The sequence below is a fragment of the Chelon labrosus genome (assembly GCF_963514085.1).
Source record: "Chelon labrosus genome assembly, chromosome: 4".
Taxonomy (NCBI): Eukaryota; Metazoa; Chordata; class Actinopteri; order Mugiliformes; family Mugilidae; genus Chelon; species Chelon labrosus.
This window is the reverse complement of record NC_140340.1, coordinates 28,991,918-29,018,689: the sequence shown is the minus strand read 5'-3', so window position 1 is coordinate 29,018,689 and position 26,772 is coordinate 28,991,918. Positions and strand designations below refer to the sequence as shown.

General features: G+C 41.6%; 1 protein-coding gene across 2 annotated transcripts; it reads right to left on the bottom strand.

Moving 5' to 3' along the window:
• Positions 1-1,291: 1,291 nt before the first annotated feature.
• LOC311487286 (vitamin D3 receptor B) lies at positions 1,292-26,542 on the bottom strand. 2 transcript variants are annotated; one of them, XM_084543504.1, is made up of 10 exons: positions 26,076-26,542; positions 25,734-25,807; positions 14,511-14,658; positions 13,453-13,583; positions 12,260-12,456; positions 11,835-11,934; positions 11,021-11,201; positions 9,263-9,414; positions 8,096-8,212; positions 1,292-7,551 (listed from the first exon to the last, which is right to left on the bottom strand). In XM_084543504.1, exons 3-10 carry the CDS (start codon positions 14,654-14,656, stop codon positions 7,298-7,300), a joined length of 1,278 nt encoding a protein of 425 aa, XP_084399630.1. In that variant the 5' UTR covers positions 14,657-14,658; positions 25,734-25,807; positions 26,076-26,542; the 3' UTR covers positions 1,292-7,297. The 2 variants fall into 2 exon arrangements, with proteins under 2 accessions (XP_084399630.1, XP_084399631.1); XM_084543505.1 differs by lacking the exon at positions 25,734-25,807.
• Between the last annotated feature and the right edge of the window lie 230 nt (positions 26,543-26,772).

The following is a 26,772-nucleotide window of genomic DNA, read 5'->3' as shown; positions in this document are numbered from 1 at the left end:
CCCCGAAGTGATTCAGAATCGAAAGGAAGTGATTCGTAAGTAAATCAGTGCCACTTGAGTGTAAAAATATTAATCCAGTTTAACCTGCATCTCAAAACCATGTGAATTTCTCCACTTTTAGACAGCCTAACAATGCACAAAGCGTCTGCTTGTTAGCGACGCTCACACACACGGACGCATGTGAAAAAGCACAGGATGTACATGTTCTTGTTGGTTCGTTACTCAGTGCAGCCAGAGGGCCCTCACCTAAGGGATGTTGCTGCAACCAGAGCCTCCCTTTTCCTTCATCTAACCTCGCGCTCAGACACAACGGCTCAGCAGACCGCACGAGCGCAACCTTATCAGCAGGCAAAACAAGTGCTTCTGCTCCGTACCAGAGCTGACAATTAACTGTCGGGCAATGACTGGATTTCTCTGATAACCTTTTATTTGTTCCCCCTGCGCGTCGCCGCTCGCACAATCTCGCTCCACGGGCGGGAAGATAGGAGCTGAGGTGAGCTCAAATCTCTTTCAGCATATTGTACATGTGTCAGATAGGTCTTGATAAATGTCCGCGCTGGTGGTGGGTTACCCCCTTGGCACACCGCAGTTCTGTTGTGAGGTCGTTCCAGTGTGACCTAAATTATTCTGAACTGTCTGGTTTACCTCAGGGTTAAATCAGAGAGGTCATTAGGCCAAGGAGGGTGCACCGGCAGATGCAATGAGAGACAGTGCCACCTGGTGGCTAAATGGTAGCATGTAAAATCGACCAATACTGGAGACGTCCAAGGTGGCATCACTGACATAGTTTTTCGTAGCATGCAGTATATCCACTCAGTTTTTCTATACTCTTTTTATGCATTGTTAAACTCTCATGCATCACTTACTATCTTGTAGTCTTGTTTGTATCATGGTTGTCAAAGTGCCTCTGGGTTTTCTAAAGTTTCGGGGGTTTTTTTGTGTCGCTGTGTAAATTAAACTTAACTGAACTCAAAGTAGAGAAAGACCTAAAGACTAAAACATGAGGAGGAAACTGTTAAACGCTGCGTATAATAAAATCAGCGCCATTATAGAAACCACATGATTCAAGTGAACAGACACAGTGGTGTGCTGTGTGTGTGGGCTATGAGAATAAATATGGAGGAAATGTTTGGCCATTAACGCAGCTTTGCAGGCAAACAGAAGAATTTAAAAGTCTGGGTGAAACTGATGTACAGCACGCTGCAGTGTGAAAACAGAAAGCAGCGGTGGACAAGTGTCTGGTTGAGAAAATGAATCTCACCATGGGACGATTAATAATGAATAACTATAAAGTATAAAATTGTTAACGTATTGAACCCCTCCCTGACAGCATATGTCACTGTCAGTAGATTTACATGAAATAAGAACCACATTTGTAGTGTATACAACACTACAGGGGCGTAATAGCATATCTATGACACTGTATTACATTGTATTGTGGTTTTATAGGTGCCACTCAGTGCAATTTATTCATTGGTTATAATTTGGAACAACATACATGTACCTACACTGTATTATAACTGATTTTTAATTTTTTTTTTGGTATGTTTTAATCTTTAGGAAGGAATAATTTCACATTTTTGTGCAAGAACAAACCACCGATCCGGAGAGACTTCCTTCTGGGTGAACAGGAGAGATTTTATTCAATAACGTGCGCAGTTAAGGGAAAGGACTTAGACCCAATCATAGGCGTGCTTAATGTAGGAAACCCCCCGCTGGGTCTAAAAACTGGTGGTGATGAGAAGAAACTGCCAGAGATTTGGAGTAGATAAGGAGTGGATTCTGACGAGCTCAACCTGGACCCTGGATATTCAAGACTGGATGTGGAGGAGGCTCGCAGAAATTACAGGCAATGACATAACCATCTGACTGTGGCAATAATCTGGATGTTTCAAGCTGGACACTATCATGAGCTAAATTAGAAAAGAGGAGTGAATGAATGAGCATAAAGGTAAACCTTCTTCAGCTACATTCTGATATACTCTGCAAATACATGAAATATAAATCACTCAGAAGCCCACTGCTATGTACAACTGTTTATTTTTGATTTGCAAAACATCAGACAAAAATAACATTACATAAACACCAATTTATAATAGAAAAAAGATCTTTGAAAAAAAAAAAAAGAGACAAAAGATAAATTGCAATTACATTAGAATTTAGGCAACTTTCTTGATAATTGGAGCCACATCATGCTGACCTACACAGGCAGTTTATGGCTAGTAGCTTGATCAGTATACATGTGTTACAAACATTATATTAAGTGCTTTTGTTGGTTCAGGCGTTTAAATTGAATGTGGCATGATTTGGGTTCACAATGCAGGGTGCGAATTCAACGCCAAATTCAGATTTCTTCCTTATAAAAAGGTCGATATACGTGGCTTGACAGAGTACTAAGTAAGAAGCCAATCTCACACTCGGACAACCTCCCCACTCAAATGAAGCTTGGGAACGCGTGAGGCCAGCTTTGCAGACACCCTCCCCCTGCATGAAAAGGCTCCTGTTATGGCACACAGCTCGGGGTAGGTGTGACCATGGCCACGTTGTTCCTCATCAATCAATAAAAACTCTCTAATTTCATTCAGTGTTTACCTGAAGCAGATTGACATGAATACAAAAAAAGCTAGGTTTGAGTTCACCAAAGTGAGTAGTTGCTCCGTTAATGATACTAGGATCGAACTGGAATATTTTTCCCCAATGAGCAGCACTAAGTTGAGTACTTTTTAAAAGACACTATCTTCCAATGAGGCTGGTCGCGCTGCTTGGGCCGACACTTTGGACGATGCCTGCATTACGTAGCGTCGATTGGACACAACTTGGTGGCGCTCGAGATAAAAGCAGCATTGGATGGACACTGAGGCTCTTACACCCCTCCTAAATCCCCTTGTTTGACCAAACGTTGGCAGGGAATGATGAAGTTGCGCTAACAGACTTTACGACAGAAGGAGAAGCAGAGACACAAAGAGGGCATGGGTAAAAATGACACGACAAGATGACGTACTATAGACCGTGTTAAAAGTACCAAGTGGAGCACAAGCACAGCTCCCGCTTCTCCTGCCGCCACAAAGTCTTCTACTCCTTCACGGCTGCATTCACTCAGAAAAGTTCCCCTCTTCAGGTTGCCCTCGAAAACTACAGAGATACCATAGATATCAGCAGCGTGGCAGCAAAATAAGCATCTGTCGCTGAGAACTACATGGATATAAATGAAAGGGCAGAAAAGGACGGCACTTCTGGAGTGAGTGCAGCCTCCTCATCCTAGCCAGAGCCCCGATGGTCAGAGTGGAGGCACTATTTTAAAAACACTCCTGGTATTTGTGCGTTAAAACAAAAGAAAAAAAGAAAAAAAGAAAAAAAAGAGGCATTGCTAAAAAAAAATATTTAAAAAAAAAAAAAAAAAAAAAAAAAAAAACTGTACACAAAAACAAAAACTATGAATGACTTCATTAGCTGGACTCTCCCAAATCTGTGAGATATCTCTGAGGTAATCATTGAAGTATGACTCATTAGACAGCAATAAATACCAACATGAATACAAATATTATAAAAAAGTAAAAACAGAGGCAAATGCTTAATGCTAAAGCAACATCTGAGCTAAAAGAGGTAGGTTTTTTTAGGTAGATTATGGTGTACATACATTGTGGACACTCCTTTTTTTTTTTAAGAACTACATTAAGTTGATTCCATTACAATCCCTGTCCTAAAGGGAGGAACAAAATATAAGGAGTTTAAACGCATCGTTTGGGAGATGGCCAACAATTTTCTGTGAATGGTATCCTACGTGTTTTCAGACAGGACTTGTAATGGCAACAGTTACACAAAAAACTTCAAAAATGTCTGCTAATATGAGAAACTGTAAAGCTTGCTGGTGATAGTGTACCATGAGTAGTATATTGCAGGTTACTGGGTTATGTTACTGATCTTACGGAAATCTCAACAACGATGGATCTGCCTAATTTGTGGTGGATTTCCGTTGATGTATGCTTTCCAGTATTTGACAACCACAATGCAGAGTTAAGAACTTACAGATTCTGAGCAGCCTACCGTGGTAAAACCAAACAGGAATCTTTGGGGGATGCTCCATATTCGGATTTAACTGCAGTCACATGCGTGTACAGTATTTTGGGACATTTTGGATAAACGTGTGAACTTTTAACCAGATATTCATATACTAAAACCTTTAAATTCTGAATTCCCCTCATGCCACGTGATACTGATGAAAATCTAATTGCTCAATTTGGAGATGTATTAAAGATCCTCAAGAGTTTTCCTGTTTGGTTTTGAAATCCGCAAGCGCAACTCCTCTTTTACCCTGTTCTTGCGTGGAGGGAACTCTCCCTGTGGCACTTACATATTCACCAAACCTCCCACTGTATTGAACATACACAAATCAACACTGCACCTCTATCTCAAAAAGAAAGTACAACTACATCAAACCCATGTCTACATACAGGGGTATGTATTCAGAAAAATAAAGTCAACACGGAGACATTTCAAAACTTCAAAAGTCAGTGTTCAGTAACCAAGCACATCATACCCCTCATCAAACTGACATACTATACATACGAGTGGTACTGCCTAACAACACTCGAGCTTCAACTCCTTAAGAGTTCAATCACAGCAGGGTATGGAATTATATTTATATAATCCCAAGGATTTTTCCAATACTTATTATGATTATGTAAATATGGGAACGTCCGAATGTGCTATCTAAGGATCAAGCCCCGGCTGTCATCTTGTGTCTTGTGTCACAGTGACTACTGAATCTTCTCACTGCCTTGTGAGAAGACGTTCAGTTTAACAAAAAAAAACATGCTCTCTCTCTCTCTCTCCTTCTCTCATCTTCCTCAGAGTAACCCTGGTCTATTGAGATGAAGGAAACTCTACATAGACGGTCAGTCTCAAGAATCGTTTGAACGGTAGTCCTCTGTCACACAGCAAATAGAAGACAAAAAGAAACTTTAGTGTCACCTCTGCAAATGATTTCTTTGTTGCCTCAAATTAAATCATTTTCACTTGGCAGGAAGTGGAACATTTCTTTGGGGAATTGCCTCAATATAGAAGACATGTCATCTTGTATAATTTTACCATAATCCCACATGCAGCACGCCATATATTACTGGCCTGTAAACCTAAGCGTTTAAAGTCTCCTGGCAGTTTGGGTTATAAGCCATTAGATGCTGTCTGATGAAGCAGCAGCAGCAGAGAGAAGTCATATAAGTTCTTATCACATACAAGCTCAAGTTCCAAAAGCCACAGATAAATAGCGTAATACATTTAGTAGATTATGAAATGAGAATGTCCAAGGCTCTGGAGTCATTATTTTGATGTACTGTAACCGTGTCAGGTGTATAACTAACTTGGTGATCCATATGGCTTATATTTGAGAGCAGCACGACATGTTTAATTTGTCTTCTTTCTGAAAATGAACCTTGGAAGTCATTAACCCACGACTAAACAAATAATAACCTGACTGTCAGATACACAAGAAATCCCCATTTAACCAAAAAAAATAACATGACCAAAGTAAAAACAAAGAGCATAGTGTTTCAGAACATTGTGATAATGGATCAGGAACAAAAAAGGGTCCATGGTATTTGCATATATATCTTTGAAAAAAATACCCTTAAGAATCTATGTAGCCCTATGTACAGCGGCGGACATATTACATATATTTATACCCGGTATTTACACAATGCAGCCACTAGAGGGCTGCGCAGCATACATCATCAAACAGGAGGGCAGGGTGTAGAGGTGTGCAAGCAACAGCAGGAGCAGCAGCACCACCACCGCCACAAGGCCCTCAAGACATTCTAGAAAATCCACTTCCCAGTCAGAAATGAAAGGGTTGTAATATCTGTGGAGGTTTGAAGCAGCTTCCCAAGCTCTCCGCCCACTGAGCTCACGGTTTACTGAAGAGGAACAATTCATGGAATTGTTTTAAAGGGGAAAATGACGTATAAAACAAAAGCTTCTATTGCAATTGTATCCACATCTATGCCAATTCCAAGTATGGTATGCAGCTATACATTAAAAACAAAGGCCCCTTGCTTTGGCCTTGATATACTATTCCAGTTAGATTTGGCATTGTAGCCCTTTAAAATCTGTGATAATATAGATACTGTATAGCAATACATATGCAGAGTAAAAGGTGGTATAACAGTGCTTAGGATACAAGTGATAGCAATTAACTATTTACATGGAAATAAACAATTAAACAAAAGACAAGAATAATGAAAAACAATTTTGAAAGAGCCATAATGCAGGCTTGCTTCGATTGACAGTTAGCAGTGTAAAAGTAGCTAACACATTTAGTGGCTAATTCTCACCTCAAAATCAGGCACCCTAAGGTCCTATTAAAACCTCACTACATTACAGACTAATGCTCTGTACTTCGCAGTAGAAACCTATATAATGACATTTTTCCTTCATAGGCTGTGAAGCTAGACAGCTTACAGAGTGGCTGCTGCATGAGTGAAGCAAGCCATGGAGCAGCAAGGTTATTTTAGGTACTGGAAGCTTTTCGAGAGTAGTTGACCATACCTTTGGTGAAAGGTGAAAGGCATGTGTTTGATTTGTTTACACAGTCATATACATATGCTGCCTTGGAGAGAAGCAGATTTAAAAAAAAACAAAAACAAATACATGTTTTCTCAGAAGTTCAAAGTAATGTGCAGGCACCGCTTTTGCACTGGTAAACTGATACGTAATCCGTACTGTATCTAAATTGTTCTGTGTAAAAGTTACCGTTTCACGTAGGTGATGTAAATATAAAACAACCCCAGTAAAACTAAGAGGTAGCTCAACTGAATGGCTAAATGAATAACTGAGTATGTTTGTTGTGTTGGTGTGTGCACATGTGCACACACAAAATGTCCAGGTATTTGAAGCAGCTGTTGGTTGATTTAAATACAGACAAAAATACTGTATATAGGCAGAAGTTATATGTATACTTTAATCTGTACTATATAAAATTCCCTTGTTTACTATGTCTGTTAACATCTGCTTGCTCTCCATACAACCTTGGCCCTTACACCAAGAGTTAGACGTGATACATACATAAAGACACACGCACGCACGCGCGCACACACGCACGCACGCACACACGCACACACGCACGCACACACGCACACACGCGCACACACACACACACACACACACACCACTTTCTCTCCACTTGCTTCATACTCCACACCTCCCATTTAGTCCATCCAGCACATCCTCAGCTCCCTCCATTTTAACCCCTCGGGGTCTTGCCTCCAGCTTCCTCCCCACCACTGAGGTTCAGAAGTGGCTTCTAGGAGACTTCACTGCCAAACACCTCCAACACCAGCGGGGTGAGCTGCATGCTGTGCTCCGGCTGGAAGGACAGTGAGCGGTACTGTTTGGAGTGCTCCTCGTTGAGGCTGCGTAGGTCGGCCAGCTTCTGGATCATCTTGGCGTACAGCAGCCGTCCGCCTGGGTGGTGAAGCTGGATGTAGGCCTGCAGGGTCTCTGACAGATGATCTTGGAGGGCTTCGATCCGTGCGTGATCCTGCACACCTGGGCGGTCTGCAGCAGTGGAGCAGATAGACTCAAGATATTTATGGTTGTTACACAGTGTTGATAGAAAACTGGTGATTACAATGATTGTGTTTACTGAGGAAAATATGCATCCTGAAAACCAACCGAGAGATAAAAATGTAAACTATATAAAATCGTAATGTTTGTTATCTCTACAATTCTAGTCACATGCTAATTTTAGATCTGAAGGAGAGCACTTATGGATTGTTAATGAGGTGCCTCATACACACAAAGGGATGCAAATATCCCTTTAGTTACACATGCCTACTTGCATATCTATACATGTATAATACATGCACTGTATCTGGAAATGCATACCATACACATGAGGGCTGTTGCATAAAAAGAGACAAAAAACCCTTCAAGTAACATAGATTCGTCAAACATTTGTTATCAAAATTTTAAGATGAGATTCCAGAATCATAATGAATATATTCTCTGCTGGAAAAAACAAGTCACACCAGATCAGTCATCAATAATTCATGATGACCATATACACGTCCCCTCAGAAGCACAGTCAGATGTACAGTACCTGGAGAAAGCAAGCAGATGGCCATCAGCAGCACATGTTCCTCCTCGTGCAGGTTGAGCTTCTTCAGGCCCACCTGGAACTTTACCAGCGGCTCCAACAGCTCCAGAGTGTGGCCCGCTGCGTGAGATCAACACAACATTACGATCTGTGCCGCTCCAAACTGTCTCACAGACGAAAAGCCATCAGGGAGATGTAATATCCCTCTTAGTCATCACTATTTCATTTCGCCGTTGGAATCATCTCTGGTGATGATTTTATTACATTACATGTTGGGATCAGTGTAATGCCGTTTCTTATGGACTTTGTTTTAAGCAGATCCATAAATTAGAAGCAACACTATACTAAAGTTTTCCTGATTGTCTTGAGTGTGCTTCCTTATTTGCTTTATTGCTGGGTTGTGCATTGGACGTCAGTAGTTCCTCAGCTCTTGCCAAATTTTCTGTAGAACAAATACATTTTGCACCAAATGCTTTTTCGGATTAATTAATCCTAAAAATGAAGAAAACGTTATTATTCATTCCTTGAACTTAAGGCAGTCGTCTTGTATAGATTTTGTGTTAATGCATCATTTAACAGCGATGCATTTTAAGGGGTTTCTTTGAAGAACATTTTCAATTATAACAGCCTCGACACACAGAAATGTTTCCAATAAGCTGCCATAATGAGGCTTTCAGGGACAGGATCCCATGTGGAAGAGAGTTCTTACACCCTATTGATTGCTGCATACGAAAACACATCTGTATTCCAGTCATGTTTGTGTCAACTACTCTGTGATATTTTAAGAAGAGCACAACAGAGCTGCTTCTCCTGGTTCAGACAGTGGTTGTTTTGTGTGGTGAGCAGGTCAGGAGTGACATTCTTTAGTTGAGTCCAGAAAGAGGGGTTCTTGTTTGAAAGGCTAGTGAAAGCCATGCCTACGGGGGCTTCTGCAGATATGTAAGACTGGTTTTGCACATTTTGCGTGCGTACACAGGGAACTGTCAATACCCTGTCTGTCTTTCCTCACTAATAAGGTTACCTCCTTTACAGTGGTCTGTTTCCTTTAAACAGACCTTTACCTAATATCAGGTGGGGAAAGAAAATTGACAAACATGCATATACATGGTCGTGAACGGTGACTTGTCTTAACAGCAGTCAAACTGTTCACCAGGCAGTGTTTAGACTGACCTTTGGTGACATCGCTGATCTGGTATTTAAAGTCAGGTGCACCGCAACTCCAGGACATGTCTTCCAGGTTGAAGCTCTGATTTGAGCGCAGCATGATCACCTCAATGGCACTGGACTTAAGCAGAGCAATCTGGTCCTCTGCAGTCAGCTCCCTACAGTCAAAGAAATCATTATATTACCGTTTTCAAATAATAAATTATTAATAAAAATCATTAGATAAGCTTAATCATTTAGTGTGGTCATGTTAAAGTAGGTATCTGGTCATTGTGTGTTTGGAATATATCAGCGTATCATCGGTAGAGTTTATTTTAAAGGAATTTCCTTCAGTGCTTTATGGCAACGTGTTAAAGGCCAGTCTCAGTCTTTTATTAGATATCTTGTATGCAGGAAGATTGGCTTCCTCCTACTGTCACAGTTATAATGCTAAATGTCATTAAAAGTTGGAAAATGAAACTGGTGAACTGGCAGGAGACAAAAGCTGAAGCCTGCAGATCTTTAGGGGAGGTCCGTGGTGTTTTTCAGGGATTAGAAAGCAGTCTGTAAGTGAACAAACATTCCAAGGTAATCCGTCATGTCCATCACTCAGTGCCAGTGGGAATGACAACTTTCAGGAAATACAGGCCCTGACTCGTTTCAGCCTTGACTTTGGAGTGACCTCCCCTTCGAGTCTGTGTTAGTCTCTGTCAACAGACACAGAGACAAACACTCTGGAAGGCTACAGTTTCCATGAGTGGAAGGTGGGACAGGAACAATGGTAGGACTTCAGCCGTAGTAATTCTAGCTTTGCAGTCACAATGAAATGTCTTCTGCAGGCCTACTTTCTATTTACTCTCTGCTATGTTTCAAGGTTAACATATTGTATTCTCCTTTGTGTCTTTTAGGAATCAATGTTGTAAATTTAAACTTTTAAATACGCCATAGTTTCCCATCAGTTGTCTATCATCAAGACACACAACCAGTGAGTATACGTGCAAGAAACACAGGTGACTTCCAAGCACTGGAGGAGGAGTACCTTCCTCTGAAGTTGGGCAATCACCTACTGATACACTTAAAAGGGCTGAACTTCATACTAACAACATGACTATAGCAAATGTGTAACCTTGGAAGGAACAACACAATACATAAGATTGCCTAAAATGTGTCAGCCACCTGTAATACAGTATAAAGTCTATCAGTAATCTATGGCCTTTAGACCACAGTCATCACCGTGGCACAACATCAACTGATCGCACAGAAAAAAAAACAAGTAGGTGTACAAAGTCTACACACATTTAGGTAAAGAGTCCTCAGGGCACGAGCAAATAAAAAATACATGAGGAACAGCTATAGTTAGGTAAAATGTTATGTTACCATTTTGGCTGCATGGTTTTAAAAAAAAAAAAAAAAAAAAGAAACCGGGAAAACAATTAGACTGTTCTCTGCAGAGAAAAAGTATTCAGGCACGGTCAGAAAAGTTGTTCCCTCTGTGACAGTGTAGTGTTATGCCATGGGTCACACGAGTGATGAAAAATCAAAGTCAAAGGTCCAACTCAAAACAGCAACATTTTATTTTTGAAGAGTAACGTTGATTTTGTCGGTATCTCATAACTTGGCTACACTTGGTGTAGCCAGTCTGGAGGACTAGGAGACAGATTCTATAGAAAATACTTTTCTGTTTTTGGCTACCGTCAGTGATTAACAACCACCGCAGAGTGACAGCAGGGAAGCTGTGACAGACATGAAAGAAGCTCTTAACATGCACACACATAACACACATACCTGAACCCAGGGATCATTTTGGCAAAGCCAATGACCTTCTGGATACTATAGGAGACCAGGTCAGCCAGGTGGGGCAGCATGGAGAAGCTGGAGCCCTCCTCCTCACTGGAGTCAGGACTGCTGCCCTGCTCCTGGTACATCATCAGCAGGTTGTTGAAGTTCATTTTGGTGTCAACTGACTCTGCAATGCAGGAGTGAAGAACAGAGTAGATTGGAGGAGAAACGAAAAGATGACAGATGAGAGAAGACAAAAGGGAGTTTGTTCATATGATGCATAGGACAATTTCATAGTATTTCTCCGTGAATTTATAGACATTATCCAGGGAGAACAAATGGCAATCATGGAACAGAGAGGGCTTGTTGACTGTAATGATCATATGAAAATACACGAGGGTCAGGTCAGTACAAGTGAGATGGATTGTGACATCTCAGACAGCAAGTGAAGCACGCAGGTCTTGCCAGAGTTGTTTTCAATTACTGGTCTCTGCTGAGTGCTGGTGGGGGGCCACATGACCGTGTCCCTTACTGTGTTTGCTCCATTAGTGATGGGTGCATTAATGAACTGATGTTTACCAGTAGGAGTCAGGTGTCTGGACGCCACAGGTTATTCACAGGATCTCCACTGGATTCTCAGTAAAGATTATATAAGCAAATGTGGAAAACTGAACTGGAAACTAAAACCATTACGTTGAGTATTGGCCTTTCTAGTGTGTTTTTTCCAAGCATCAAGTTATGGAGAAGGGCAAAATGCACAGTAAAACTGTTCAGTTATATCACCAACCAGTCAGTTTTCTTCATGGTATGTGGCTTGTACCTGGGGAGTGACTGAAGGAGTCAGAGGAGGCATCCGACAGGGAGTGGAGAGAGGCAGCTCTGCTGGCACTTCGTGTCACTGGGCCCTCACGCACCGGAGGCTAGACAGGAGAACAGAGCACATGTAAATCTCTCTCCTATTTTTAGGATAAAGCATACATTTGATGTTAGTTTTTCATCATGTGTAAAGACTCTCGTTATTAAAAATGAAAATGAAAAGCCATCTGATTCTTGAATAATAAGGCAATAAAAATGCCAATTTGAATTAAAAACCACTTGATTAAATGTTGTCAGTGAAAACACTGGAAGAGAATAAACAGACTTGTGTCAATGTTGTTGAATTAAAACTAAAATATGTGGAATTTAAATATATATTTCACTCCCTAATGTTGATTTGATGATGGGATTAAGTATTGAGACACGAACCCTGAAACGACAGAAGTCAGAGTAGGAGTCGTCGTATGTTTTATGGTGTGCCTCCACCAGCGTGGCGATGACCTGACTCTGTTCGTCAGTGAGTCGGGGCCGCCGTGCCTCCCTCTCTGCCTCACGCTGTGCCTCCTCGTCCTTCCTACGCTGAATCAGGTCCTTCTTCCTCTGCACTTCCTCGTCTGTCAGAATGACTGGGGGGAGGGGGGCAAGACAGGAGAAATATGTATGGAGAATTTCAGCGTGTAAGAATAACATAAAACCCAACAACCAGAATAAAGGAATACATGTACACCATCAAAACCGTCATGTTGGTGAAGGGGTGTTGTTATTCTCCGGAGGAAGAGAACGGGAGGGGATGGGTCCATATGGAGACCCCTGCTGCACCAAACAACTGAAAGCATTGTCTTTGTTCTGTTCGCTCCTTGTTGTTCTAGCCACTGAATTAGCTCACACAAACAGAGAGAACGGGAGAGAGCCGGGTCTCAACAACATGCTGCTGTTTTTGCAACAGCAACAGTAATGCCATTTGCTCCTGTTCATACAGTAAATTGCTGTGCTGTTGCCACCATTTTTGTGGTATTTCCAGAAACTCTAGGGAAGAACCACTCAGCTGGCAGGGAGAGGCGTTTTCATGAAAGAGTGCGGTGGACAATATCCGGATATTAGCTGAAAACAAAAAAAAAAGATGTACCTTCTATTTACGGACTATGAAAACAAACAATACTGGAAAGAAGAGGCCTGACTATATTGTACATACGGTGTTTAAACTTCAGATGGGGTATACTTACTGTACACAATATAGGGAGGCTCTACTAGTTCAAACAGAACATGTCAACATGCTAATGGGGCAAAGACCCAGAGATACTTGACCTGAAGCCAAACATTACATAATGTTTACAAAAGGGACAGTAGGCCCCCCTAAGACATCAAACACCAGTTGTGTAAATTATACAATCAATTCAACAAAAAGAAAGGAGATCCGTGAATATTAATGAATACATTTTTAAGTGGAAATCTGGCCTTGCTTCAGTTCAGGATGTAAAATTCTACTGTCTCCATTACACAACTCCACGCACTTTATACTAGTCTCATGATTTATGGTAGGAAACCATGGAAAGGGCCAAACTACAAATACGTGCATGCTTGCGTAACGCCCTGAAGACATATGGGTCACCTGTCATACTTACACTCTTTCATCATGCCAATGTCCACACAGCGTTTGAGCCGGCATGCTTGGCAGTGGCGCCTGTTGTCCTTGGTGATGGTGCAACTGCCACTGAAGGGACATGTGAAGGCGGCCTTGCGCTTCATACTGCGCCTAAATGAAGTACACGCATACACAAATATATTGTCTGTAAAATAAAAGTCATAAAAGTCAAATGATTCACTGAAGTTACTATGTATTTAAAAAAGACTGTTTTAAGTATGTTTATAATAATATGTAAGGATATGTGGCACGTTTGACAGTGTTTTGCACAAATAATTATCATAACAGAACTGGAGAAATATTTTGCCCTGTAAGTCTGTGTCTGCATGAAACAGTAAAAATGTGGATGACTGCCAAACACTCGGGGGGTACAAAAATGATTCTTGCCAAAAGTGACGCAAAGTGTAATAATTTAGTCAACGGTGGACATTTATGTATGAACTTTTATACACAGGCGTGAGCGAAAACACACAGAAACAAATGCTTCGAGAGAGTTCAAACAGGGGCCCGTCTGAGACGAAGGAAGGAGATTATTAAACATCCGTCTTTTTTTCCCCTCTCGCTTTAAATATCAACACAGTGGAGAGGAACAGACGCAACTGGAGGGGTACATCAAACATACACAAACTCACGTCTTGGTCTAGTTTGGTCTCTGGTTAAATTGGAAACTCATGTCTGCATCAATGAGCAGGGAGCAGCCAAGGCTTTAACTATAGGGACCGGGCTCAATAGTATTCTCAACCTGCTGCTGAGAATAATATGAACACAAATATTGTCAGTGTTTTGCATGTATTCCTGTGTAACTGTAGGCGGCAATTACTTTTTATGTGCGTAAGAATCTGGGTGGCCATTACATATGCAATTTCAGCATTGACCTGTGCCAATGTGTGCATGTGTCAATAACTGGGTCAATACGGGTCTTTTTCCCCACCAGGGAGGTTTGTGCTGGCTCCACAAAGCATACGTAGTGTGCATATATCTGTGCACAGTAGAATTTATGTGTTTTGACTTCACATACTGGGTCATTAATTTGTGTACCTGAAAAAGCCCTTGCATCCCTCACAGGTCATGGCGTTGAAATGGAAGCCAGTGGCTTTGTCGCCACACACGCCGCAGATCCGTGGCACATTCCTGTCAAACTCATCAGGGGCCAGAGTGGATGTACTCACAACTGTGGGCTCCATCACTAAAAAAAAAAAAAAAAGAGTGGAAAGCAGAGATAAAAAAAAAACTGAAGTTACATCATGAGGTTTTTAAAATTGTATTTAACACATTGTCCAATTGTATTTTATAGAGTTTACTATAAATCACATCTCTTTTCATTTGTCTCTATCCTCCCTTCAGGACACATGCACTCCCCAGGGGGGTGAACTTAACTGTAGTGTTTTTGTCTTGGGTGAAGAACTGGAGCCAAATAAATCAAGGCAAAAAACCCTTGTTTCACTCCAAAATACTGGATCTGGGTTACATTTAAATTACATAGCGCTCAGAGTATCTATTTCACTTAACAGCCTCGTGAGAGGGAGAAAAGAGGCATGTCACCGCAAGGCTAGCATCCTCATAAACAAACAATGACTGTCCTTTTCACAAAGATCCTTTCTTGTTCCTTTCTTTGCTTCCACTGCAGAGTGGATGCGAAGCAAATGATGGAAGGATGTGGAGGGAGGGGAGGGTTACTAAACCAATACAAACCACAACAAGCTCACAAATCAACAGTCGATGAGGTAAAGGCCTGGATGAATAATTTAAAATAATTTGACAGAGCTCTTCGTCATTCAAGTCTAATTAAAACACACGGTTCGAGAAAAAGTCTCAACAACATTTGTTGGGTTTCTATTTGATTCAACTTTGAATATGAATGCTTTCAAACCAAATTCAGTTTTTGGCCATTTTATCATCGGATCATGTAGTCTTTATTAAAACAGAAGGTCAAAAGAAGACAGGAAACAGAAGACCCAGTCATTGCTTCACGGCTGCAGGCGTCATGGGTAGCAGTGGCTCCAGCTTCTACTGTAGCTCAATATGCACCACATGTTTCAACCAGGAATATCTGATACATCTGTTACAGTACAGCAAAACATGTCTGCAAATATATGTCGAGGGAATTCAGCAGATGTGTAAAACAGAGCTTGGATAGACAACAGACCACAGAGGAACGCCTTAGATTGTTCGGCCTTGCCATTGAAGCAGTAAGCTCTAGCAAGGTAATGCAAAGAAAACCCCAAGGAGAGCATTCATTTTTCACATCATCCATAAGGAAAAATTACATTCAAACAGAAATGCAGCATTACTGTAAAGCCTGAGAAACATATGATCTCATTTTCATTCAGCAGTCTACACAGCCACTGCATATAGGGTTCAATAGTCACCGTGTTTTGTGTTATGATTGCCAACGAGCCTCCAGGGCCAAAATAGGCACGGGTGTGTCTTAAGCTCGTGTTCCAAATTGTGTCAATGCACAACTTGTGTTTCTTTCCCTCCCACCCTCTCTCCCATCCCTTTATTTCTGAGTGCAAAGTAAACATGTTGATTCAAATGGCCTTCAGAATTAATCATATTAAACAAATTACACATTTTGTGACTGTTATTCAAGGCTTTATTCATGGACACCTCACAATAAGGCCCCCAGGTTAATTACAATAAGACTACTTTGGATATCCAGGTGATGAAAACATGAACAGGCATGGGTTTAATATTTCAGGCACTCTGACGCTGCATGGAGTTTGTAGGCAAGCTCAGAAACTAACCAAAACACAGCTGAACAATGTGTTCCCAAAGCAAACCAAAGAGACACATGTACATAATATTAATGCAGTTAGGGTTTACCAAACTTCCTCGGTCAATCCAAGTTTCAGCTGGTTCAATAATACTATCGTAATTCTTGTGTCTGGGTGTATTCAAACCCCCTTATGCAGTTTCAACCCGTGCCACAACCACAGCTGAGACATCCATTGTAAAATAATAATTACTTTACTGATGGTGTAAGTAGTAACGGCTGACAATATGAGAAATATGAGATGTCCTCAGGAGGAAAAAAATGGCACTGAACTTCTAACACTTAAAAGAGCAAAAGAGAGGCGGCACGTTATCTAGAAGTCTATGATTCATGCTGTAACTCAGATGAAAATCACAGTGTTTATGGTTGATTCAAATATATATTCAGTACTTTTGGCAGGTCTAACATAAGAACTACAAATCCCTAATTGCTCTTATGTAATGTTACACAAGCCTAACTAGTATAAATGGCACAAATCTTCATAACAAAGAACAGAACCAGTTCTGCTGCACGAAGGCAAACTACTCCCAGCAGGCATTTACACTCATCACTCACTGAACCAAAACACCCATTTACCTTACATCATCGAATGATCACTGAAGTCAGTCCTCTGTGATTGCATTCAGCCTTGACAGGCCATTACACTAAATGCACAGTAGAATTGAGAGAGTCCTAAATAATGCATCAGGTTATTAGACCAGATCTGTACTCATTCCAGTCTCAGACACGCAAAGCTAGGGGACAGGTTTTCAGCTTTAGGCTTCTAAGGAATGCTACGCTTTTGAATGATACACATATTGTGCGTGTACCGTTCAGTGGTATAAATCAAATCTGTCATTGTGGTAATAAGGCAAAATATTATTAGAAGAAGAAAAGACGAGGGATAAAACACTCACTCTGTGGCTTCTGACTTCCTTACATGGTTGAGTCCAGTTCAACAATAGACAAACAGAAGCCTGGCTAATAAATGTATGCAAAACAATATTTGATAAGAAATTTGTAAAAGTGGCGCTCTTCTACCTTGCACCTAACTATGTTATTTGCATTATGCCACTGATTGTATCAGTTTAATAACTTGGATTACAGCAACTTCTGGAGCGAACAATGTAGAATTCCAATGTGCTGGAACCGAAAAACCCTCTAAGGTGGTGAGCAGATTTGTTGGACTCTTTAAACAGAAGCAGTGTATTATTGGCAGAAATAAGATCTTAACAAACCACTGCAGATGGAAAGCAAGAAATGCAAGAAGGTCTAAAATGTTTCTGTGTATGTCTTACTATTGCACCTCATCAGATTTCACATATTTTCTCCTCCAAAGTAAACACGCTGTGCATTAATTAGAATGCGTCTTCTGTTGATTACATTCCAATCAAACCACCTTTAAATCAAAAAGTTGAAAAAACTGGGGTTGAAATGAGCCGCAGCTCACAGGGACTGAGCTGTGTTCTGATCACAGCCCCCCTCCGCCTTCTATAACACTGCGTTGCTAACTCTCACACAACTCGAGAAATCCACTTTCGGATACACGCAGACCACATAAATGTAGAAAATATCAGGTCAGTCTGGATCAACTGGTGTGTCTCCAGGTTCGAGATGGGCTGTGTGTAACTTCCGTGATAATTTAAATCTCCTGATATGGCATAGTGATCCTAATGTGGCCTTATTAACCTACATGCAGGTGCAGCATGAACTGGATTTATGCAATGGTTGATAAGTAAAATCAGAGATGACACAGTAGAAAAATATTATACTCTGCTTATAGCTTATGTTAAATTTGTAACTTCACCCATGGAAAATTTCAGTGGAATTTTAATCCAGACCTATAGTTTGTTTGGTTAATCCGCCTGGTCCCAGTCATTGAGTTTGTAAATGTATTGATTGTTATGTGTCTGGGGCAGCATCAAGAAACCAAAGTACATGGACTAGTGCCTTTACCCAAGAGAAAATATTGCTGTATAATTAAACACAGCAACGGCAGAGTTGTCATTTGCTAATAACGGTGGTAATTAACTGGCCAATACACAAGGTAAAAGTGTCATTGGACAAGAGAAGGGGTACATCTTGGACAGGTCGCCAGTCTATGGCAGGGCTAACACAGAGACAGACAACCATTCACACTCACATGCACACCTACGGCCAATTTAGAATCACCAATGAACTAACAAGCATGTCTTTTGGACAGTGGGAGGAAGTCGGAGTACCCTGAGAGAGCCCACGCAGACACAGGGAGAACATGCGAACTCCACAAGGAAAGGCCCCAGTCGGCCTGGATACGAACGCAGAACCTTCTTGCTGTGAGGCATCAGTGCTACACTTTGCAAAGATGAAGTGCTTCCTTTAGACAACAGACTAAGGCAGCTAATCAGATTGAATTTGGATTATATTCCCACCACCACAAACCACTCTACAGTTCACCTGAGACCGTCTCAAGGGTCTTGGTGCAGTTGTTTTGGTGTGCAGCCAATGAGATTACTGTATTTGCACCTGGCCAAACAAAGTGAACCGATGGGGTCAAATGCACCGCAGTTCGATTTAAATAGATTATATTGTGCAAGCACTACAAATTAAAAATCCATAAAACTACTGTGTATTTGGTAAAGGTCTACATGATTCAGGTGCAGTATTATTATCCTCTGGGAATTTTGTAAATACTGTTTTCTATCATACCTATTTTGGCACTAGTGGGGCACAAGGACTTTTCCTGGAAGATTTAATTCAAGAAATCAAAATTCCTGCTACATCTCGACTGCAATGGTTGTTGTACTAGACTAGAGCAAGAAACTCTGATGCTGTGCATATTTCTGACCACCACCAGAAAAACCACCAGAAAACACAAAGTACATTGTTGTGCCTTTGGAGCTGGATCAAGCAATTCTTTCAAACACATCTCCTTTTATCAAAGCCTTTGTGACGCTGAATAAATTCAATACTACACACCACATGCTTTTATGAACGGCTGTCATATTGTGACATCAATTAGTTGGTGAATGACAGTGAAAGTTACACATATTCCACATATAGCGGAAGGGCACTGAGGGTGATTAAGGGAGCTCATCCCAGCCACATGACTAGTACGAGCAGGAATAATCTTACAGCAGCCGAAGGAGGCAAATCTCTTTTCGTTCTCAACTTCTACCTGATTTTTAACACCGCTCCACTGGTTTATGAAAAGTACTTTGAAATGTTCCCCAGGTTGTTGATTTAATGTGCTCTGTCTCTTGAAGCAGTAGTCACAGTGTTCATGTGGGATTTCGTAGCCTTGTCCTTCACTCTACCCCCTACTTAGCTTTAAGCGCAAAAATACTCCTTCAGCAGGGTCAGCCTGTATGTTTTTGCTGTAGCATTTACCAAGACATTTGTAATTTTCTCCAATATGTTTTCACTGCTTATGTGTCCATTACACCTCACTACACGGATAGTTCAGATTAGGTCTCGTCTCATGCCCTCTCAATGGTTGTTAGCCTCCAGAGAGAGGAAATGCCAACCCACAGAAGCGAGCAAAGAGAGTGGTGTAGGAGGAAAGAGGGATGTGCGAGAGAAGCAGGCCAAGAAAAGTGTGGCGTAGTGGGGTGTTGGAGCAATGGAGTAAACACGGATAGAGATATATGCTTGGATGCAAGCAGCGGTGGGGTGACCTCTTTGTTACAGTGACTTTCTGTGTCCTAACATCCCACTGTACCCTGCTGGCACGTGTGGAAATGAGGGAGAAATAGTACGAGGAGCAGGCAAGCAGCAGTGGCCCAAAGAAGGCAATCAACACAAACAGGCTGTTTTTGTTATTTAGAAAGCCGTCTAAAAATACAGTCATAAGCCACTTCAATTACGGGCTAAATATAAATATGCGTCTCATCTCTGACGGCCCCTCATCTTGAGAGGGATATGGGTAAAAGCAATTTGCTATTCATGTAGGAATGACATTTATAGTACGATTTATTTCTGCTGGTCCTGCTTCAGTCCGATTTTAAAATAAAGTATGTGTTGTTTGTATGTATGTATGTATGTATGTATGTATGTATGTAGGCCAACGGTAAAATGTACATGACAAAAAATATACTGTTAATTTTGACACACATTTCTTTCAGGCTGGAACTGTGACTGAAGGCACCGATGTGTTGGAGGTGGTAGGCAGGGTTTAACCACATGTGACTAACACCACACCCTCCTGCTCAACCAGTGAGGGAGCTCGGCTGTGGTCTCTTGGAACAAAATCAAATGCATTTACGGATGCTCTGACTAGTCACACTGGAAGGCGAAGTGAAAGCCGGTTACAGAAAGGGACAGGGACAATGGCATGTATTTTTATAAAATCTCTGCAGGCAGGCACTGATAGTGTTGCATTTGATACATATGATTACACATGACAGTGCCACAAATAAGAAAAAAATAATTAAGTACAATGACAATGACCCAGCTGTTCTTTTCTACATAAAAATCATAGGATGAAGTGGATGTGAATGTCACATCGTCAGTTTCACAAAGTTATGAGAAATGGTCAGAACAGACATTGCCACACATCGGAAAAGTGTGAGGAGAAGGGGTTGGACACACAACTGGACCATAACATCTGTTTATTACTGAAGAACATGACAGTTCTTTGGTTTTAGGGGTTGGTCAAGGAGGTTGAATAAAAAAAGACAGCAATAAAAAATGCTTAAAGAAATTATTTCGTTTTTTGCTAACTCATTAATCTGATGACTAGTTTGGTTAATTTAGTCCTTAAAATGTCAGAAAATTTGGAAACATATAATTATGTGTTTATTATTATATAATAACGATGCAAATATCAAAGATATACGATTAAAGCTTCTTATTCTATTCGTATAATACGGAACTGAAAAAGGTTCAATTTAATGGAGATAAACGAAGAATTCGGCCTCGACTGAACGTGGCAGATTTAAACAACCCTCAAACACAAGGAATGGCCTGTACATGAGAAATCAAATGGGGAAAAAGAAGTCAAGAGCATAGAGCAGTAAAGACTGGAGTTTGGAGGTCTGAGAGACACAGCAGCAGTGGTAGATGAGCAAGAGATGAGGCCTGCTGTAATTATGCACAGGACCACAGACTGTCTCTAACATGTCATTTTAACTGGTTGGTGAAAGATGCAAAATAAAGACATCAGCCCAATTTTGGTAATGCAGCTGGAGGAGAGGCCAGGGAGTTTCCCCTTCTTTTTGCCCAACAGACTAGCTGAGGGAGAACAAGTGTAGCATGCAGTAGAGACTGTGACTCATCTTTTCCCCCTTTGATTTATTCACAGTATGGCTGAAATGACACGCATGTTTCTCATAATCTAGGGACTAATGTTATAAACGGTCAGGTTAGATTTAAAGATATGACGCTGTCTGCAGAAGACTTAATGCTCAACAGTTGAAGAGGCCATCAATTCTAAAGATAAATTGGTCTTGTACTGTTGGCGGCCTGGACTGAATTAAGATCAACACACAACATGTCAGAAAAACCACTTCTTGTCATAGAGTCCAACGCTACAGAGTGATTAAATATTTATTAATGAACACCTGGCAGGGTTTTAACTCAGTGGAGTTGAAGAAATATCCAAACATTGTTTGCATCCTCAGAAAACGACCACATCACATTTTTCCGTGCAAAATGCTTGCACCATCTGCATCCCTGTGTCCCAAATGAATACCTCTAACTTGCACCTTCTAATTAGTTGACATCTAATGTCGATCAATACAACATTAGGGCTCGACTACAGATGGTGTGAACCTGAGAAACAGAGGGTAAAAACTTGTTAGAAGCTAATATGAGACTTAGTAACACTTTGTGGTGACAAATCTGCACAAAAAGCGTAGAGTTGTAAATATATGAATGTGTGAACCCATTACTGTATTTTCTGAAAGCCTCTGCGAGATATTCATACAGGGATATGAACCAATGTGGCAAGACTCCAATACCACTCATGCCATGACTTATTTCCCTTTGTTTTACTAGCCATTTGATTTCCATCTGCGTCACAAGTATGTGATTACCAAGCAGGAAGGTTGTTATTGTCTTTCGTTGTCAGGTGCCCTGTTACTTAAAGAAGAAACATAAACAAGACCTCGGCCGTGAGAAAGACTTGGAGCACAGCCCAGATGTTAGATTAACTTTCATCAAAGTCAATATTAAGTGATTATAACACCCATCCTCTACCCACGCCCACAATCTAACAGACCTAATTAAGTGGTGCCATTAGGGCCGGCCGTTGAAATGAAATGTGATTGAGGACGGAGCAAGGTATAACAAAGTGGGTAAATGGGAGGTTCCAGACAACATTTCAAGGAGGGATCATTTTAAGTGCACACAGACGTGCAGAAGAGAGAGGGGAAAGCGGGAAATAAAAAACCCCTGGCATCACGTCCCAAGAATGTCAGCAATGAGCTTACAGACCACATCCCAACACATAAGAGTCAGAGTCAGAATCACATCCAGACCTATAACAGCACTGGTAGACGGAGAGGGACTGCTGTGGAACGCCTGAGTGAGAGAAGGAGGCCCTGTATGACAATCCAATGAGCATCCCCCATCTACATCACATGACGCAATCCCACAAATGGTTCTCAAATTGTTCCATGCTGCCAAAAGTTTCTCTTAAAGGTAAAAAAAGACAGCGGAGTGGGAGAAATATATAAAGGAGAAGAGAGAGGAAAGGAGAGAGAGAGAGAGAGAGAGAGAGAGAGATGCTGAGAGCTGAAAGGAGAAGGGAGAAAACATAAGGCGATGTGTTTTACTGCATACCTCGGGCTGGGTCACTACGAGTACAGAAGAGACATAAAACAAATCAGATCTGGAATAACCCCGGCTGCAGAGAGAACTGGGATACAATGGAAACGCAAGGCCTTGTGACTACACACAAATAAGCAAATATAAGCCAGTAATACCATCAAAAAACAGGATGAAGAGAGAAACTTAAAGGAGGAGGAAGATGGAGATTAAGAAAACAAGCACTATTAACAGAGAACATGATCTGGGATTAAAAGTTTAATTCAAAGCGGTTTGGTGTGTAGACATTTTCTCAGGGAAAAGAAAACAATACACGGGGAGTACAGATAGAGTAAAGAAAACAATGGACAAAAAGAGACAATGTGGACCTAACAACAACAACGTAGACAAACTGAGTCTGTAATGCAGCTAAACAACTGGCTGAGCAGACTAGTCCAGTCCTGTCTCGTCCCTTCTCTCTCTCTCCCTCTCTCTCTCTCTCGCATTCTCCCTCCTGCAGCCTCCACGGGTCTATCTCATGCTCTTTTCCTACGATCACAGGGAACATGTTACAGCAGCATTAATAGCACATGACAAGGTGACCTGTGCCCCACACAGGATGGGCTAAACTCGGGGTAGAAGGGGTGGGGTGGGGGGGTCCCATGTCTCGTGTCCAAACCTATGGTCTACGTTGTCCCCCCTCCCCTCTTCCCCAACGCCCAGGCCCCACTGCTGGCCAGCAAAAGGAGAGCGAGAGAGAGGCAGTGACGGCAGCCTGCCCCCTTATGCTGGGCCCCTTGCTGGACTCTGGAGAGGGGAAAGAGACGAGGCAGGGAGAGGCCCACTCAAACACACACCAAAAGTCCTGTTTATGTCTCTGCTGAATTTGACAGAGAATGAGCATTCTCTGGCACACCGAGTCGTGCACGCAGAAAGCCAACTGGACAGGCCCGGACAGACAGCACACATGTGGGTGAGGTGGGTCAAAAAGCACAAAGCCGACAAGTCAAGTTATATAACCTCCATAAAATGTTGTCTGTCTTTCAGGAAATAGTTCTATTAAAAACGTAAATTATAAGAAGTGGCTGGCATTTGTATTTGTAATATAACATCTGCTCTTGAAAGGTAAAAAAAATAAAAATAAAAAAAATACACAAACCCAGTAAAATTTTCTACATGATGCATTTACACTGTAAGATTAATTTATACATCTGGTTTAAATATCAAACTATGCTTTACATTTGCTTTCCAGGAAGATTTTTTTCTGAATGACTTTCACTCCATACACAACAAATTTTACCCCGTGTGGTGTGTATGGCCTAGAAACCATCAACCACAAGAGGTAACCGAGGACCCGAAGACATTAGGGAGAACTTAACACTTCATTAGTCTCAAAGGCAACTGAACCCGTGATGTGGCACACATCCACGGAGGTACACACAAGTGGGTCTTTACTGTTAAGTACAGCAGCCCCTTTCTTTCTATAGGGTCACACGTAAGAGGAAGCAACCAATTACTGTAGTCACGAGGGGGGAGGGGGGGGGGGTATTTCAGTGTATAGGACACGTAATGGACTGTACCATCATCACAGCGCGCTGCTCCATAAACAACCTGCTACAGTTACAGTCAATAATGACACAAACCAAGCCCATTTTGCAGCTTCCCATTGCAGTCCTACATCAAACTTGAATCGAAACCTGAAACCTACTTTGTTCTCATTTGGGTTAAATTCCGGTTCTGCACCTAATAATACTTCACAATTTTTTCACACCATTGAAATTCAGACCAAACATGAGCGTTGACCTTATGTCAGCTTAGATGTTGAAGAGAAATGTCACTTACTTTCATGAAACAGCGAAGCTACCAACATTAAAAAAAAAGATGTAGACTACGTGTGTATGCTCTGTTTTTCAGCAGAACTATATTGGCAGAAGAACTGTAACACGAAGCTCGCTGTGAATAGAGATACAGGCAGGAATGTATAACCCTTGCTGTAAATTAGTATTTTGTCCTTTCAGATTTATCTTTACTGATAAACAGCAGAGAGGGCAGAGCTAGAGTTTGTTAAAATTTCAAACTCAAAGAGATACAAGAGGCTAGTAGTAAGAGGCAAAAGTGAGAACTAAATTAAAATACATGTAAATAATTCTACCAGGCAATAGTGTTTGTTGTTCTTGTGGAAGTGACAGAGATGTCCTTCCGTGCTCAGATATGATCTTGAACAGGAAAAGTGTAACAGTGCATCACATGACGAGAGCAGGAAAATATCTTATGTCAGTGCGGTTTATCAGTATGTTAATGTGTCTGAGCGAGTAAAATGTTTAATTGATATTATTTATCACTTACTACTTGTCATTTAAGGTTAACTAGGAACAGAGGAGTCGATACAATGATTACACGCTTTAGCTGTTCTTGTTCGGACAGAAAACTTAGCTGTACTTAAAGGGACTGTTTTGGCAACCGTTCTGCAGATGTCATTACGCATCGCCTAAAGCCAGGACTGCCGTTTGGTGTTGGGAGTGTCACTGATTTAGATGTTTTACAAATCACATAAAATGAAACAATACAGTTCAACTCCTCAAAGAGCTACATTGGTATGTTAACAATGCACTAATTAGTTTTAATAACAGAGGAATAGCTGAGAAGTCAGGGGATTGAAGCAACGATAGTATGCAAAGTGTTATATTTTATTCACATGTAAATAAGCAGTTTAACATTGGACCAATATACAGAAAGAATATTTCCAGCTGTGACATAGAAGCAAATAAAGAATGGCTCACCTGAGGTTTTAGCATGCCCTTGCACAACAGGTAAGAGTTGAGACCTTTCTTCGTTTTAACCCAAGTTGTTAATCCTGTTCAATACAAAAGGAAAATGGTATGTCGCAAGTCACTGAGTGGGCCTTTACCCTAGTACCTGACCTGCAGTTGCTCTGTTTATGTAACGCTGAACTATTTTCAACGGCAACATACACACTCAGTGGTAATCGTACAGGAGTTAGGCAAGAACACGGGCAAACACCCTGATAAAACATCAAAGTTTAACTGCGCTAAAATATGGAACAAACCACCACAACTAAACTCCAGACTCGAGCATTCCTCTTGTGCATGCGAGTTTCATACCTCTGCTGAACTTTTCCCCATTAAGACCGAGTTGCTTTTAATCCTCTTTAGTCGCCGTTCGCCGTCTTCATGCTCTCGTAAACTGTATCCCCTCCATGTTGACTGCGCTCGGCTGAAAGGAGGGAGGATCGCGGCGCGCTGAACTCAAGAAATGTGAGGAGACTTGAGGAGAAAACGTCAAACTCGCACGCCCTTCCAGACGCTGGCTCACAACGCAGCAGCAGCGGCGGCGGCGGCGGCAGTGGTGGTGGTAGTAGCTAGCGTTAGCGTGGCTAGCTGGCTGCGTTAACCCTAAAACGCGGCAGCAAGTTCAGCTAGCCTATTAACCGTTCTGAGACCGCGCGCCACGAACAGCTAACAGAAAAGCGACCGAGACGCAACGTAAAATCTCCGACAAGGAAAAGCACGCGCTAACAGGAAAGAAACTCAATCACACCTGAGCTAGTCCGACGAGAAATACGCTATCCCTCCTTCTTCAGGACCCAAATAGATGGCCATTACTTTTTTGTTATGCACCGCCCCCTCCCCAGGACCTCTACGGGAAAAGAGGGATTTCCCCCCCAAGCCCCTACGGTAACCAATCACAGGTGGGCTCGACGTGTCTCCTGCGCTGTGGTTGGTGGCATTCCCGTGCAGGCCGGGCGTGTTTGGTCGGCGCCGGTGCTCGTAACACGCGGCACCGCCCCCTCAAACAGGG